The sequence below is a fragment of the Olea europaea genome, chromosome 4 (genome assembly GCF_002742605.1).
Source record: "Olea europaea var. sylvestris chromosome 4, O_europaea_v1, whole genome shotgun sequence".
In the NCBI taxonomy this organism is placed as follows: domain Eukaryota; kingdom Viridiplantae; phylum Streptophyta; class Magnoliopsida; order Lamiales; family Oleaceae; genus Olea; species Olea europaea.
The window spans coordinates 7,245,560-7,263,253 of record NC_036240.1 but is presented as its reverse complement, the minus strand read 5'-3'; the positions used below and the strand labels follow the sequence as shown (position 1 = coordinate 7,263,253).

Here is a 17,694-nt window from a genome sequence, read left to right as displayed (position 1 = left end):
GAAGTGTTTTTGACAGAATCAGCCCCGCCGAACCAAGGCTCAGGCAACAGTAGGCTCAACAGCCATGGACAAAGCCACCTCCAATGCCCCACAGGCGGAGAGAAGGCATGAAAATGCCCCCCTCGTATTGCTCCGCCTAGAAATAGGCAACAGAGGAGGGAGGAAGAGGCTAGGAATTGCCCCAGGACCTCTCACCAACAACCAGAGCATGAGGCTGGTGAGTACGACTTTGATGAACAGTAGAGGTCCTGCGACTTGGACGATGACGATGAGAATCTACCATTCTCAAGGGAACTAAGGAATGCCAAGGTCCCGAGCCACTATGTTATGCTAAAATACCAAAGTATGACGGAAGAGGTGACCCGGAGAAACACCTGAATGCTTATAAAACTTACATGAACCTAAGGGCGCCACCCCAGCCGTGAAGTGCAGAGCCTTCCATTTAACGCTTAGTGGAGCGGCTGAAATTTGGTATAGTAGATTGCCACCTGGGAGCATTAGAAGCTGGCCCGAGTTCAAGACAACATTCTTGAAGAAGTTCGTGGTGAGCAAAGAAGGAGAGGCCCACATCCAACGTCTCCAAGACATGAGGCAAGCACATGAGGAGTTCCTAAAGAGCTTCTTATCACGCTTCATCGATGAGATGACGTACTGCGTACAAGTCACTGATCGAGAGGCACTATCCGCATTAAGGGGAGGTCTGAACATGAATACCTTATTCTGGAGAGACGTGCAGAATCAAGACCCCATCACCTATGACGCCCTACTCGAAATGATGAGAAGGGAGATCATCAATGAAGAATTGATTGAGTATAGGAACAGGGCAAGTAGAGGCCTCCCACCTCCTCAAAGACAGCGCGGTAAAAGCCCGACCTCCCACCTGTTGGGCTACCAAATGAACTAGGCCGGAAATGAGAACTCTGGTCAAGCACTTGCCACCACCACTTTGAATGCGGTTCCCACCTTGGCATATGAAGATGTCAACCCAATTACTAACCCCCATCAGATGGAGGCCCAGGAGATACCTCGTCGGGGAAGAGGCCGAGGTCGAGGTTCTGGACCTAGAAATAGGTCAAATCCGAACCCCCCAGGATACTGTGTGCACCACAGGTCCTACGGGCATAACACAGTGGATTGTAGAGACTATGCACAACGTTCCCGATAGGAACCTGCTAGAGACAGTCATGATTCGTCCCAGGCAAACAGGCCCCCGCCCAGGCACGACAACCGACGTGGGCGTGAGGAGGTCGCTCCTCGTCAAAGGGATGTATCCCCACGACGAAGGGAGCATGATGCAGAGAGGCCTAGGGAAGGGCGTAGGTATCAAAGAAATCAGCAAACTCGAGATGAAGCCCCTATCCACGGGGTGGATACCATATTTGGAGGTCCGTATGTTGGTGGTGAAACACGAAACGCCAAAAGAAATTATGCTCGGGAGGCTAAACACCCTCCTTTGACAAGCTACATTGTGGGTAGCAGCTCCCGAAGAAACCAAGTTCCACCCATTGTCTTTACCCAAGAAGACGCCAAGGGAGTTCATTACCCCCATTGTTGCACTTGTGGTGAGGGCTGTCATAGCCCGAAATGGGCTCAAACGAATGTTAGTTAACAACGACAGCTCCGTCAACATTCTATTCGGATCCGCCTTTGACAAGATGATATTGGATCATTAGCCGACGCCCACTACCACTCCATTGTACGGATTTACCGGAGATAGCATCACTCCGAGGGGAAAGATAACACTTGCAGTAGAGATGGGAGAATCCCCACGAACAACGATGAACTTCATGGAATTCCTCATTGTCGACAGCCGGTCGGCTTACTATGGAGTTTTGGGCAGGCCAGCCCTAAAGGAAATGGGAGCAGTCACCTCCATCCACCACCTATGCATGAAATTCCCGACAGAAAATGGGGTGGCAACGGTGAGAGGCAACCAAAGAGGTTCGAGAGAATGCTATCTAAGCTCCATCAAGAAGGTAGAGCCTTGGGACGTCCATGTAATCATAGCTGATGTGGTCATGGCTGATGTCCCAGGTGATGCTCCCACCGAACAAGAAGATGATATGATCGACGCACCACCTAATTCGGAGGTGCTGGTCATTGATGAGATTGACCCCCGCATAATGGAACACGAGCCTCAAGCATCTCCAGTAGAGGAACTTGAGAGCTTCTCGGTAGACCCCCGAGACCCAACAAAGGTGCTGAAGGTAGGCAAATGCCTATCCAACATTCTGAAGGAAAAAACTAAGGATTTCCTGAGCAAGAATCTTGATGTTTTTGCCTGGAAGTATGAGGACATGGTAGGCATAGACCCCAAGGTCAGCTGCCACTACTTGAAAATCGATCCTAAGGTTGCCCTGCATAGACAAAAAAGGAGAGCCCTCAATCCTAAGAGATATGAGGCCCTAAAGGAAGAAGTTCAGAAGCTCATCTAAAATGACTTCATCAGGAGGCAACCTACTCGAAGTGGGTTTCCAACCTGGTTTTAGTAAAGAAACACAACAGCAAGTGGAGGGTGTGCATCGACTTCGCCAACCTCAATAGAGCTTGCCCGAAAGACAGCTTTCCACTCCCAAGGATTGACCAACTAGTGGACTCCACGGCTGGGCACGAGTTGTTGAGTTTCATGGATGCGTACTCCGACTACAATCAAATCCCCATGCACCCGGCCAATGAAGAGCACACCTCTTTCATCACGGACCGAGGCCTCTATTGTTGTAGAATGATGCCCTTCGGGTTGAAAAACGTCGGAGCAACCTACCAAAGACTCGTAAACAAAATGTTTATGGACCTCATTGGCAAAACAATGGAGGTCTACATAGACGACATGCTAGTAAAAATTTTGGAGGCTGAGGACCACATGACGCACCTCAACAGCACTTTCCAAATCCTAAAAAGGTATAAGATGAGACTCATACCCCCTCAAGTGCACCTTTGGGGTAGCCTCCGACAAATTCTTGGGGTACATGGTCAACCAACGAGGAATTGAGGCCAACCCCAAGAAGATTGAGGCTCTATTCAAGATGAGGTTCCCCTAAAAGCCAAAGGAGGTGCAAAGTCTTACTGGGTGAGTAGCCACACTTAGCCGCTTCGTTTCCAAAGCTACAGACAAATGCCTCCCATTTTTCAAAGTACTGAAGGCTGGGAAGAAATTCCAGTGGACTGAGGAATGTGAAGAGGCCTTCCAATTCTTGAAAAGGCACCTGGGACAAGCCCCCCCTCCTCTCCAAACCGAAGCCCGGTGATATCCTACAACTATATTTGGCCGTCTCCAATAAGGCTATCAGCTCGGTTCTGATACGGGAAGAAATGTCTACCCAACTCCCCGTATACTACACAAGTAAAGCGCTCTTATCGCCGAAAACCCGTTACCCCGATATGGAGAAGCTCGCTTTGGCCTTGATCACGACCTCTAGGAAATTGAGACCCTACTTCCAAGCTCATACCATCCATATACTGACAAACTTTCCCCTGAGGCAGGTACTCCAAAAGCCTGATGCCTCAGGAAGGTTATTGAAATGGACAGTGGAACTAAGTGAATTTGACCTTGTGTTCAAAGATAGTGCAGCCATAAAAGGGCAAGCCTTGGCTGACTTTGTGGCTGAATTCGCCAACCTACCCGAGGTGGATGAAATCATGGAACCCGCCGAGCCCCACGTGGAATCTCTTCGTCGATGGGTCAGCTGGAGATGTCGGCTCAGGTGCCGGGGTCGTCCTCATCAGCCCCGAAGGTCACAAACTCACCTCGACAGTGAGGTTCGGATTCAAAGCTACCAATAACGCGGCAGAATATTAGGCACTTCTTGCGGGCCTCAGGCTGGCCACAGAAATGCAAGTAAAGAGGTTACTCATCAGTAGTGACTCCCAGCTGGTTGTTAGCCAAGTCAATGGTAACTTCTTAGCCAAAGATAAAATGATGGCCTCCTATCTGAAAATGGTGATGAACCCCATCCCATCTTTCGAAAAGTTTGAGCTGATCCAGATCCCCCGCATCAAAAATGCGCATAGGGATGCACTCTCGAAGCTAGCTAGTAGCAAGGACTCAGAGCTACTCACTGTAGTACCTATTAAGTACCTCATCCTGCCTTCGATCGAAGCCCGTACTGTAATGTGGATCGCTGGAACTCCCACTTGGATGCAGCCAATCATAGCATACCTCAAAGACCAAGTACTGCCAACTAACAAGAATGTGGCTTACAAGCTAAGAAGGAGGTCAGCCCACTTCCTCTTCATTGATGACATTCTCTACAAGAGGAGCTTCTCTTCCCTACTCCTACGGTGCGTCGGAGGAGAAGAAGCTACCTACACATTGAGAGAAGTCCACGAGGGCGTGTGCAGCAACCACTCCGGAGGTCTATCTCTGGCACAAAAAAATATTGAGGCAGGGATACTACTGGCCTACCCTAAAGCGGGACGTCCTCGAGTTTGTATTAAAATACAATAAATGCCAGCGCTTCTCTCCGGTGCAGAGACAATCATCACAGGATTTGACCACCATCTCCAGCCCCTGGCCTTTCTCAAAATGGGGTGTGGACCTCATAGGTCCCCTACCTAAAGGCAGAGGAGGGGCAAGCTTTGCAATAGTGGCTATTGATTACTTCACAAAGTGGGTCGAAGCTGAACCACTGGCAAAAATCACTGAAGCCAACACCTCCAAGTTCTTATGGAAAAATATTATTTGCCGGTTTGGGATTCCCTACTCAATTGTCTCAGACAATGGCAGACAGTTTGACAACAAGAAGGTTAGAGAATTATGCGAAGAGCTCGGCATAAAGAAGCACTTCTCCACACCTCACCACCCACAAGCAAATGGCCAAGTTGAGGCCATAAACAAGATAATCAAGCACGTTCTGAAAAGAAAGTTTGATGTATCAAAAGGGTCCTGGGTTGATGAGCTGCCTCAAGTCCTTGGGGCGATCTGAACCACCACCAAGACCCCAACAGGGGAAACGCCCTTCCTCATGGCATATGGAACCGAGGCGATGAGCCTCGTAGAAGTCGGACCATCCCCAAGACGTCTGCACTTCAGCGAGATAACCAACGATGAGCTTCGGAGGTTCGACCTCGACTTCATCGAAGAAAGAAGAGATGACTCCCAATTGAAACTCGACACATATCAGAGAAAGATGACAAGGTACTTCAACTCGAAAGTCAAGGAGAGGTCATTCCGAATCAACGACCTTGTACTCAGGAGGGTCTTCTTGTCCTTAAAAGAACCTGGTCCCGGTTCCCTAGGTCCAAACTGGGAAGGACCATACAAAGTCAGAGAAGAGGTTCGACCTGGGACTTACTGGATTGAAGACATGAACGACTAGGCACAACCCCGTCCATGGAACATTGAACACCTCAGAATCTATTACCAATAAATGTACTATCTTGCTGGATGACTTTTCCCAGCCTTTGTAACATTTGTATAGTTCAATAAAATTCAGAGATTAAATTGACGTGTTGTACTACCTCGACACCTCGAAGGAGAGGATCGTATCCCACCTATGGGCCACCTCGCTTGAACTCCGAGGCGCTAGAACATGCCTTCCTTTGGCCAGGCTGAACGCTAAGGGGAGAAGCCTCAACATGGCTGTACCATCCACCATGTCTGAGATGCATCATCACCTCGGAAGAGAGGCTCGCGTCCCACCTCTGGGCCACCTCGCTTGAACTCCGAGGCGCTAGAACATGCCTCCCTTTGGCCAGGCTGAACGCTAAGGCGAGAAACCTCAATATGGCTGCACCATCCACCATGTCTAGGATGCATCGTCACCTCAGAGGAGAGGCTCGCGTCCCACCTCTGAGCCACCTCGCTTAAACTCCGAGGTGCTAGAACATGCTTCCCTTTAGCCAGGCTGAACATCAAGGGGAGAAGCCACCTCACTTGCATTCCGAAGCTCATACAGTCCGAGGCTCATGCTGTTGTTCATTTGCCTAAGTCCGAGGCTCATACAGTTATTATGCTTAAGCAAAGTTCGTTTCCTTAAGTCCGAAGCTTATACAGTCCGAGGCTCATGCATTTGTTCATTTGCCTAAGTCCGAGGCTCATACAGTTATTATACTTAAGTAAAGTTCATTTGCCTAAGTCCGAGGCTCATACAGTTATTACGCTTAAGTAAAGTTCCTATGCTTAAGTCCGAGGCTCATACAGTCGTTCAATCCAGTTGTTTAAAGTGATTGAAGTTAAGGTACCAAGTTAAAATTATTTTGTTAGTGCTTCTGTCAACTTTTAAGTTCATTTACTTAACGAGGCGCGTACACTTGGATAAAGAAACAACAATGAATGAAAAAAGCATTACATTGATCTTCAATAAGGAATACAAAAGTGGGCCTCAAGCCATTACATTCGAAAGACTGAAAAGAAAACTAATCTAAGCCTGGGTAGATGGGGGAGGTGCTTCAGTACTTGGGGCCTCGGCAGCTTGAGCATCAGCATTGGTCTCCTCTACCTCAGCTGCTTCATTACCCTGCACCTCCTCAGCGGGGGTCTGAGGTACTTCGTCCACGAATTCAGACCTGAGTTGAGCCAGTTCCTCCACCCGCTCCATCACCTCAGCATAGGCAAAGTTTCTCCAGTAAGCACTAAAGCTCTTATGCTCCTCTGTATTATGGAAGTTGGCTACGTACTCCTGCACCGCCTCCTCCCTCGCCTGTTGAGCCTCCTCCCTTGCGTAGGAGGCATCATCCACATACCACTTGAGTTGGGTTTCCAAGAACTAGATAGCCTCTTGGGCACCCACCAAGGAGATATTTGCCTTCTCCAGAGCCTCGGCGGTCACTTTCTGGTGCACATTGGAGACCTCTACCTTCTTTGTCAGGGAGGCCACCTCGCACTGTGACTCATGGACTTCTTTCTTCAAGGCCTCAATCTGGGCCAAGGCAGACTCCAGCTTGGCCAATTCTTCAAGTTTTTGGGCCCTAGATGCCTTTAATTCCTCTACAAGGGAGGCCATCTTCTCCTCCGAAGACTGGGTCCTTGTCTAAAAATCACTCAGGGCCTCCTTGCATTTAAGTACGATGCCAAAGGTTCTGACGCTTTGGCTCACCAAGGCCCTCGTCAGGTCAGTCGCATAGGCATGCAGTTGCCACCTATCAGTCCAAACCTGGTAAAAGCTCTCAGTAGCGCTCCGAACCTCCTGGGACAGAGCCTCCACCAAAGCTGGGGCCAAGGTCTCCTCCCTATCAGCTAGGAAGCTTGGAGACTTGCCTTTCTCTCGAAGAGGCTTCTGTTTCGCTGCCTCCTCCTCAGCAGCCTTGGCGGCTCTCATCGCAGCCTCTTCTCGTGCCTCCTCAGCCTCAACCTCTCTAACCATTTCTATCTTGATGGCTTTGGAGGCGGATGTGAGCAGCTTCGACTCGCCAGTTGATTTAGCCTCGTGGGACACTAATGTCCCAAATTTCCCTGACGAGCTGGTGACGTGCACCAGCTTCCTCCTCTTCGCCTCCTCAGGGACTTTCTCTTTCCTCCGAGGCTCTTTTGGCTTCTCTCGCCTCTGAGGAGCCCCTTCTTCGAAAGGCGTTCCACCCTGCCTCGGACCTCCTTAGCCCCACCAGACCCCGGCTTTAGGGGCCTCGCCTTGACAGTGGTTGTTGCCTTCAAAATAGTAGCCATGTCCGGAGCTGAGTACTCCCTCTTCTTGAATTTATTTGCATAGCACGTCAGGTCAGCACATCAGTATCAAAACAAAAGAACAAGAAAATTTACAACTGTGGGAGCTTCGTACCTCTGGAAGCCATCAGTCCAAAATCCAAGAAGTAGCGACTCCTGTCGATCAGGTGGTCAAAGTGGCGGAGCTTCAGAGGCCTCTTGTAGATGTCCTCTATCACCTCGAACTCTTCTTTACTGAGCTCGAACCTCATACTACAATCTGCAATGGAAGCTCCAGTAGTTAGAAAATTTCAAGTGTTCAATTTAGAAGTACAAGTAGGGGCTGGGAGACTTACGAGCTTCATAGTACTGGGTCGGCACTGTGCAACAAAGGGCCTTGTCCCCCTCCACTGCCTGCCACTTTCCTCGCACCCAGAACTAGGACTCCTTCCACCCCTTGATGGAGGAAAGCAGTCCCACCACAAAGGGTGCGTAAGTCCCCCAAAGTGTAAGGTAATACTACCCTCCGGACTCCTTCCCTATGACCAGGGCTGGAAAAGGGTCATGAATACATGGAGAGGCATATCCTCCCCAAAAGACACCTCCTTCCACAGGAAGTACGAACCGACCAGCTGTCTCCACCCATTTGGCAGAACCTGGGTCGGCGACAACATGAAATTCCTCAGCACCGCCCTAAAGAAGGGGTGCAGAGGAAGACACATACCTGCCTTAAATAGGTATTCGCTAACTGCCACACAACCGGGCCTCGGATAGTAGGCCCGCTCATTAGGCTTGTGAACTAACATTTCTATAGTGTGGGGGACACTGTATCTCTCCCTGATCTCCCCCAACCTCTTCCACGTCATAATAGAAGGCACCCTAGACGCCTCCCACTCTTCAGTATAATCTACTGGCTCCTCGACTATGGCATACCTATCAACCTCGAAATCCCCCCTATGACTGACCCCACAATCTAACGAAGCTACTGTCACCAACTCCCTACCCAAGGTTGACTCCATTTCACAGTATTAACACAGAAATAAAAGGGCTCTTCTAAGAATAATACCTAAGGGAGGAACTATGCGAACGGAGATAGGTCAGAGAGTGAAAGAACAAAGAGTCCCGATGCCGAAAAGTTCAAGATTCAAAGAGAATCAGATTGCGAATGTTCAAAAGTCCTAAAAAATGGGATTTTCTCACCTTTTATAGAGGTCCAGGATGAACCCCAGCCATCAGATCGAATCTCAGTCAATCTGAGCCCTTCATTGTAGATCAAATTCGAGGCGTTGAATTCAAACAGTTTTTCAAACCTATGCCTCAGATTCAAGCGTGCCTCCCACGCGCCCCATCCAACGTGTCTGCTTCTAGAAGCTCCAGCTGCCATCATAATTGTGTTTTTAATTTGACGACAGCAGGCGCCTTGAAAGTCGTAACGGTTCAGCCACTTTTCCTCGAAAACAAGCACAAAACATCAAATCATTGGCACAACTATCGAGGCACAATCATTACCAACCACCTCGGTTTCAACTTCAACATTCAGCCATCGAGCCTCGCAAGTTCGATTTTCCAACCACCTCGGCTTCAACTTCAACATTCAGCCATCAAGCCTCGCAAGTTCGGTTTCCCAACCAGCTCGGCTCAACTTCAACATTCAGCCATCAAACCTCGCAGGTTCGGTTTTCCAACCACCTCGGCTTCAACATCAACACAGCCTCGGTCTCTTCATCGTTCACCCACGGAAACACATTTCTAGTTCCAACTCTAATATAAATATCTACACTTGGATTTCGGGGACTATTATTTGGGGTTCAAAAATTCTTTCAATTTTTACTTCATTAAAGCCCATGCATTACATGAATGACCATACTTGGACTTGGGGGACTATTGTTGCATGTTGTCATACTTGGCCAATATACCTGGGCCAATGGCCCACTCAGGCCGAACCACGTGGCACTCCAGTCGAGGTGGGCAATGGTCGAAGTCCACTAGCAGATGCGCTTTTTTACCGAGACTTGCGGACGTAACCGAGGTCCATATGCCGAGGCCCATGAACCGAAGCCATGATGCTGAAGCTAGTTGAAACCCTCAAGCGAAAATATTGTGTGAAATGGCCGAAGCCTCGAAGCTGATGTAGGAGCCTCCGAACCACAAGGGAGTGTCCTTCATGTTCACTTCTCCCAAGAGATCGTCTGCATAAAGATCTTATTCGAATGATTGATGGAACGTTTGTCATAAGCATAAATGTCAAGTCTTGTCACTAGTATGGGGCTCTGCACAAGCAATAAATGCGCTGCGAGCTAGCAAGTCAAACCTCATGCCTGATAAGATGTTTAAATCAAAGAGATGAGGCCACGTGCCACCTCATCCAAGGGCTCCCATTTCACATATACCACTATAAATACTTCCCTTATGTAAAATCAAAAGGCTAATGCAAGAATCAATACAAAGAACTACATTTTACTCAACTCTCTCATTTACTTGCAATACACAAATCGAGTTTATACACATTTACAAATACATTCACTAACACCGGTTGATAATTATTGTACAATCGGATCACGAACAGTCCGTCAGATTTCGAACGTTACCGTCCCGCGTCGTTGGGCTACTCCCACCCCCTTTGAACTGTCCGTTTTAGACCGTCCTCATGTTTTAGCGTGTTGGACATTCGTCCACGTGTGTGCGGGTGAGACCGGCATCTGTTGGCAACACTTTTTGAGGTCAATAGTGTACATACATATGATGTGATGATATATGATTTTGTTAAAATTTCTTATCTTAAACCAAATAAAAAAAAAATTCGTTCCTTCTTGACACCTCATTTATTTGTGAAAATTTTTAGTAATTCTTTATGTGCAAATAGCACTATTCTTTGTTGAATGACGCAGTTTTCAATTTATAAAGGGAAGTAATCAGTTGTGAGCCTAGTCATTCGAAAATAATAGGCCCATTGGGCTTCCTTATCCAGGTCGGGTAAACAAGAAACTTGACGAGGCCATATCCAACCCAACCCTAACAACTCACAAATTTCTCTAAAACCCTAATATCCATTTTCCAGTAGCGTTTTTCTACTTTCCATCCATCCCTTCCCCTCCCCTCTCCTCAACACACGCACACACAAATGGGTCGTGTGATCCGGGCACAGCGTAAGGGAGCAGGATCCATTTTCAAGTCTCATACACACCACCGGAAGGGTCCGGCCCGATTCCGTTCTCTCGACTTTGGCGAACGCAATGGCTACCTGAAGGGGGTAGTGACTGAAATCATCCATGACCCAGGACGTGGTGCTCCTCTTGCTCGTGTTACCTTCCGCCATCCCTTCCGGTACCAGCACCAGAAGGAGCTTTTCGTCGCCGCTGAAGGAATCTACACCGGTCAGTTCATTTACTGCGGCAAGAAGGCCAACCTTGTTGTCGGAAATGTCCTGCCGCTCAGATCTATTCCTGAAGGTGCCGTCATTTGCAACGTGGAGCATCATGTTGGTGATCGTGGCGTTTTTGCTAGGGCCTCTGGAGATTACGCCATTGTTATCTCGCACAACCCAGATAATGGAACAACTAGGTATAATTATTATTCATGACTTGGATTTTTGATTACGTATTATGCATATAATATAATTTTTACTGATAATTGGTGGGTTGATTTTATTTTAATATCCATATCTGATTTTTATTTTGCTCAGCTTGTATAAAAATAGTTGGAGAAAACAGATAGGCTCTGTTGAATATCTAGCTATAGTGATTTAAAAATATTTCGACTGTTTTTTTTTTTTATGACCATGAATTTTCATCTACTTAGATTATACGATTATGATTGGTAGTTGTGAGATACGGGCACATCAATTCTTTTACAAGTACATACAGATGCATTTGTTAGGTTTCAGTTGTTTGATTACATGAAAGTGAAATTCTAGTGTAAAGTAATTTGTGTGGTTCTGTGGAACTAATAATTCATTCCCTTCTTGATAGTTTATGAGCTTATGGATAAGGTTTCTGATTTTAGTAAATTGTTCCGATTAAAAGACATTTGATTTTTGGGTGGAACTGTAATACTAGTGCTATCATTTTGTTCAAGTGTTTATGGCATGAAAAGATAAGCTATCATTTTCGATAATAGTAGCTGGCAATGTTTTTCGATAATAATAGCTGCTATTGATTGAAGACACTATGGCAATGTTTTTCGATAATAATAGCTGCTATTGATTGAAGACACTATCACCGAATACATTTTAGTAGCTGCTGGTTGTGAAGACATTATAGTTAATTAATAAAATGATGTTTAAATGATGCTCTCAATCTATACAATTCTCAACTGGAAAGAGTTAAGAATAAAATGAAGTTTAAATGAAATGTGACACCATTTTTGCTTAGCTGCATAGATTTAGTATTGTCTGATTTCTTCAATATTTTTTTAAATTTTTTATTTTATATGCACTGATCAATTAGTTAATTTTCCCTATGCATAAAAATATTTAACCTGTTGTCCATTGTTTTATCGGACCACCAACTCTAAATTGTCAGGGTTTTCCTGTTTGATTTTTATCTTAAATTATTCTGCACTCATTTAGCATATGAGTAATGCTAGGGCCCCCTTCCATGTGAGGGGGGTGTAATCCATTATGTACAAAAGAAGTGTTCAGACTAATTCTTAGTATATTTATTTTTAATCTTTCTGTCATAGATATGTGCGAAGTCCGAATCTGCACAATGCATCATTTATAGTTCTGGGGCTTGATGAATTGTTATTGTTGACAGGGTCAAGCTTCCATCAGGAGCCAAGAAAATTGTGCCCAGTGGCTGCCGTGCCATGATTGGCCAGGTTGCTGGAGGAGGACGTACTGAGAAACCCCTATTGAAAGCTGGAAATGCTTACCACAAGTTCAGAGTCAAGAGGAACTGCTGGCCCAAGGTCCGTGGTGTTGCTATGAATCCAGTGGAACATCCCCACGGTGGTGGTAACCATCAACATATTGGTCATGCCAGTACTGTACGTCGTGATGCCCCACCTGGACAAAAGGTTGGTCTTATTGCTGCTAGGAGAACTGGACGGCTTCGTGGTCAAGCTGCTGCAACTGCTTCTAAAGCTGATAAGGCTTAGGTTAATGTTAAGGGATGCAGATTTTAATTCTATTACTGTCTGTCTTTTTGTTGAGTGGATGAGATATTTATAAAATTGCGACATTTTTGTGGTAACCATATAGTAGATTTAGTTGGGATTTTGGTATTGAGTGTTGTTTCCGGGAAATGATCTCTTTTTCAACATGCTGTTACTTGGAGTTGTTTTGGCACATTATTTTTTGAGTTGATGCATTTGAGATTTATATTTTTAAGTACTAAATGGCGAAGATCACGTGGTCGAGCAAAGTACTTGGGAGACTTGGGTTTGTTGAGAGCCCTCCATGTATGCTTTTGAGACTTAATCTTTAATCTTCGAGAACAAATATTAGGGTGGTATTGAATGTGTTATGCCATATTTTTTGCTACTTCAAGTGGGGTTGGATATGGTTTGATTCGATTTGGGCTAAATTAATTAGTTAGTAAATTTATTTAAAAATAATAATTTAGTTTATTTAAGAAAAATAAATTTAAAAAATTAGGGAGATTCGATTATTGGTCTAGAATTCAGAAGCAAATCATACACGTTAGTTTTCGATTCAAATATTTGTTCGGGTAGTTAATTTAAGAAGAATCGCTTGATTATGGTGGATCCGATTCGAGAGTTTTATCTAGTTTTAGCTTCAAAAAATAAGCATAGAAATAAACTTAATTCACGTCAAGAAATAAACTTATTCAAGGGCTCATTCAAGAGATGAGCTTATTAAATTGTAAGAGAATTTAGTACTTATTCTTTACTTCTATGTTAAAAAATACACAAGTGAAAGGAGAGGAGAGAACCCTTCCTTCGAAACAAACTCATTAATTCTAATGCTCATTTTAAATCACATTAACACAATAAAAAAGAATTATTGAAAACAGGCCATCAAACTGGGGCTAAACATTAATCCGACTGTCAAACTAATCACCTCCATTGACAAAGAAATTCATACAATTAAAAACAACAGGAGAGGAAAACCTCGTATAAGGTCAGAGATTAATCAATGAAGACAGAATAAAAACCTCTAATTTTAATCAGGCTAAAATTTCACTCTCTAGTCCTTAAACATTGCCCTGTGCACCTTCTCCATCCTCCATTCCTCCCATTGTGTCATATAAAGGTCTATTTAAAGTCTCTGGTAGATAAAAGGCCAGAAGTCCCCCAGCTATCCCACATACCCCAAACACCACAAAAGGAATTCCTCCACCCAAAACCACAACAAATGGCACCAATATTGCTCCCATTTGTGCGGCCTGAGTAGCACATCCTAATGCTGCATTTCTAACCACGGTTGGGAAAAGCTCGACCGTGTAAATAAACAGCAAATTATATGTTCCGGCCATGCCAAATATACCCAAAATACCGCACACCATTCGGGCCACGTTCCACAGTCCGTAGTGGTATTTTAGCAAACTCCCGATGATGCAAAAAAACCCGCTGAACCATAGAGTCCCAATGGCTAATGGCTTTCTTCCAAACTTGTCTAGTAAGAGTGCAGTTAACAGAAAAGCAGGCATTTCTGCTACTGCATTAAGGAGGACATTGAGGTAAAGATTGGTGTTTAGGTTGACAACATTTAAACTTAGGCCATAGTACACAACAGAACACAAGAAGTTAATGGCCACTGCTAGAAACAAACGGATTCGTGTGAGTGGTGAACGGAGTACGTCTATGAGGGATCCGGTTATGGCTCCTTTCGACTCGAATGCTGCTTTATGATTGCTTTCAATCTTATCTGGTATGTCACTTGCTTCCTCATCGAGGGCAAGAAGGACACCATCCGGAAGGTGTTTTCCATTTGACGAAGCAATTTCGTGCATAATTTTCATGGCACGGCTGGTCTTTCCTCTAATAAGGCACCATCTAGGGGACTCAGACACAAATGGAAGCACGATTACGAGGAAAAGAATGGATGGAATGGAGGATGCAATATAGAGGACTCTCCATGTCTGAAAAATGTAAGCTATACCAGAGAGAAGGGCTATTCCGCCTGAGAAGAAATAGAAAGTCGACATGCCAGCAATACCACGTTTTGAAGGGCCAACGGGCTCTGTAGCTAGTACGAATGCACAGAGGCCAACTCCACCGGTGCTGAAACCAGTTAGAAAACGAAATAGTGCATAGGTCCAATAGTCTGGAGAGAGTGCTGTTACACAACCAAATATGGCATTCAAAATACAAACCACCAATAGAGAACCTTTTCTTCCCAATCTAGAGTCTGAAAGATGGCCAAATACTCCAGCACCTGAAAAGAGTAACAACAAATGTCTCAAAAATATTCTCTTTAACTTCAAAGTTAAAACTTAATTTCACTATAGAAATAAAGAAAAAATATCAACAAGAATAAAACTAATGCTAAATGGGAGCCTAGATCGAAGGCAGCTTTTTCATTTTTTTTTTATTTTTGTAAAACAAGAGAGTTTCAAGGCCCTTCTCTGCTGATTCTTCCTAAGATACGGAAGAGCTTAAACACACTAAAGCGTGTTCAAATTTTTTCCTTCTTTTTCTCAATATATTTTCCACCTCTACATTCACTTCATGCTATTGTGTTGTGAAACTCTTTCCATTTCACTGACAATTTTCATCAGGGCTGGGAATTCATATGCCTCTTTAGATTTTTGTAACATGCGCCTCAGTCACTATAGTAATTTTTTATTGTTAATATATATATGTAGTCAATCAACATTTTTTATCTCAATTGTCTGACGTATATCCTTATTTCTTATTTTAATGATTGGTGGCACGACTCACTATCAACAATCGTCATTATTGAATTTAGAAATGTTTAGCTCCCATTTGACAGCCATTGAGTGAATTTTCTAATAATAAATTTTCGAAAAATATGTGGTTAAAAAGTAGCAAAATATTTTTTGTTTACGTGAAGAAAATTATATTTTGAGAATGTATGGTTAAAAATGAAAATTAAATAAAAAAAAGAGAAGAATTTTGAAAGAGTGGTCGTCAAGAGGGTTCAAGAAAGAGATGAGCCGTCATTATTGCTTGGTCAAACTTCTTGGGTAATGTTGTAAGGATAAAGATATTTGCACCAGTTGGGGATCGCCAAGTGAGATGTGGATGATCCTTGCTTTGTACATACAGGTGTTATCCTTTTTTTATAATTAAGAAGACTAATAAAGACTATGTTCTATAGATATGGACAAGCAAGAATTCGTGTGCTGTATTCTTGTCATTGGAGACAAAGAAATAAATGTTAATTATTAAAGTCAATTCATGTTTCTTTAAGATATTAAACTATAGGTAAACGCAACATTTCATCATTGAAAATACACACACCTGGTCACATTTTGTCGTTTCCAAAGACTCAGTAATGAAGCTTATTCATCATCGAATATCATTGATGAAATTCTCGATTTTTTTCGTGGTTGAAAATGAAATAGAGTTCCTATTCCGGGCCTCTCTCTTCTCTCTCTTTTTTTTTGTGATGAAAGTGAAATTTCGTCGAGTGATAATTTGATGTGAATAATAAATGAATGGAAAAGAAAAAAGACACAAAAGTATAGGATTCAGAAAACTAACCAATCATGCATCCACCAAAAAACAAGGCCTGAACCAATCCAATTCATGTTTCTTTAAGATATTAAACTATAGGTAAACGCAACATTTCATCATTGAAAATACACACACCTGGTCACATTTTGTCGTTTCCAAAGACTCAGTAATGAAGCTTATTCATCATCGAATATCATTGATGAAATTCTCGATTTTTTTCGTGGTTGAAAATGAAATAGAGTTCCTATTCCGGGCCTCTCTCTTCTCTCTCTTTTTTTTTGTGATGAAAGTGAAATTTCGTCGAGTGATAATTTGATGTGAATAATAAATGAATGGAAAAGAAAAAAGACACAAAAGTATAGGATTCAGAAAACTAACCAATCATGCATCCACCAAAAAACAAGGCCTGAACCAATCCAACCTTGTATTTCTCTCCACAAATCAATCCAAATTCCGCCACCGTGGAGCTTCCCGAACCACCTATCCAAACCCACGAACCAGGCTCGACATGGCAAACACTATCCGCCTCGGTGGAGCAACCGCCGCCTCCGCCGGAGCACCTCCATGCCGGCTCCCGATCGGCAAAAATCATGACCATGGTGTGGAAACCCTCGAGCGCCCATGCTAAGCTTGTTAACACGAAGTGCCTTAGCTGCCAGAAACCGAACTCTCCACAATACTTTTTCAACATATCGTCTATGCATAGCTTCTCCGCCTTGCCGGAAGATCCGTCCGGTGACGCTAGCAGCGGTGATCGGAGGTCCGGTTGTTTGGATTCCATAGATGCAGATAGTTTTGGATATGTTCTTCTATTCTGTATTGATACTTCACGTGGAGTGGGGTGGCTTTTGAGACAGGATTTATACTCTCTAGGAGAAGAAGAAATTACTATTTTAGGTTCAATTTGGAATTAATAAGAATATCCTAAGTTGTCACCATTTGTGTTAATCATACCTTATGTCTTTTATCACGTTCACTCTAGTACAAGTCAAATTTATAAAGCACTATATAAGTCAATTTTTTCATAAAACGTTGAAGACAACATTTATTTAAAGGTTAATGAGAAATTTATTCCTAGGGGTAGTTGGACGGTTCACCCTAATAAGCACATATTCAGTCTCCATTTGAGCCACATTATTTTAAAAATGAGAATGAAAAATATAGTCGTTATGAACCTTATATAAGAGATAAAAAATCAAATATAGTGGCTTGATGTGATGATAACGATCATATTTTTCATTTTAATGAAAAAATAATGAGGCTCAAACAAGGCCTAAAATGGAAATTGGGAGATTTTTTGAGGCTCATCAGTTATTCATAAGCAACTGCTCAATGTAAATATCTCTCGTAGAAGGACATATGGATCGACCATGTAAATAAGTGTGGAGTGTGATCGGTGGATTATTTTAGGAGTTTTTATCTATGTCAAATTTTCTCGTCGTAAATAAAATAATATTATTTTGAATAGATTTTTATTTTATTTTTTTGGGGTGGGGTGGGGGGCTTGGGGGGGG

At 43.9% G+C, this 17,694-nt stretch overlaps 2 protein-coding genes across 2 annotated transcripts; one reads left to right on the top strand and one right to left on the bottom strand.

Moving 5' to 3' along the window:
- Positions 1-10,622: 10,622 nt before the first annotated feature.
- LOC111393450 (60S ribosomal protein L8) lies at positions 10,623-12,868 on the top strand. The gene is made up of 2 exons (XM_023018983.1): positions 10,623-11,137; positions 12,331-12,868. The coding sequence occupies exons 1-2, from the start codon at positions 10,698-10,700 to the stop codon at positions 12,671-12,673; spliced, it is 783 nt and encodes a 260-aa protein (XP_022874751.1). The 5' UTR covers positions 10,623-10,697; the 3' UTR covers positions 12,674-12,868.
- Positions 12,869-13,492: 624 nt separating this feature from the next.
- LOC111393449 (organic cation/carnitine transporter 4-like) lies at positions 13,493-17,080 on the bottom strand. The gene is made up of 2 exons (XM_023018982.1): positions 16,559-17,080; positions 13,493-14,915 (listed from the first exon to the last, which is right to left on the bottom strand). The coding sequence occupies exons 1-2, from the start codon at positions 16,959-16,961 to the stop codon at positions 13,732-13,734; spliced, it is 1,587 nt and encodes a 528-aa protein (XP_022874750.1). The 5' UTR covers positions 16,962-17,080; the 3' UTR covers positions 13,493-13,731.
- Between the last annotated feature and the right edge of the window lie 614 nt (positions 17,081-17,694).

Coding starts and splice junctions, on each gene's coding strand:
- LOC111393450 (XM_023018983.1), top strand. CDS start 10,698: ATGGGTCGTGTGATCCGGGCACAGCGTAAGGGAGCAGGATCCATTTTC. Junction 11,138..12,330: donor CCAGATAATGGAACAACTAG/GTATAATTATTA, acceptor TATTGTTGACAG/GGTCAAGCTTCCATCAGGAG.
- LOC111393449 (XM_023018982.1), bottom strand. CDS start 16,961: ATGGAATCCAAACAACCGGACCTCCGATCACCGCTGCTAGCGTCACCG. Junction 14,916..16,558: donor TTTTGGTGGATGCATGATTG/GTTAGTTTTCTG, acceptor TACTCTTTTCAG/GTGCTGGAGTATTTGGCCAT.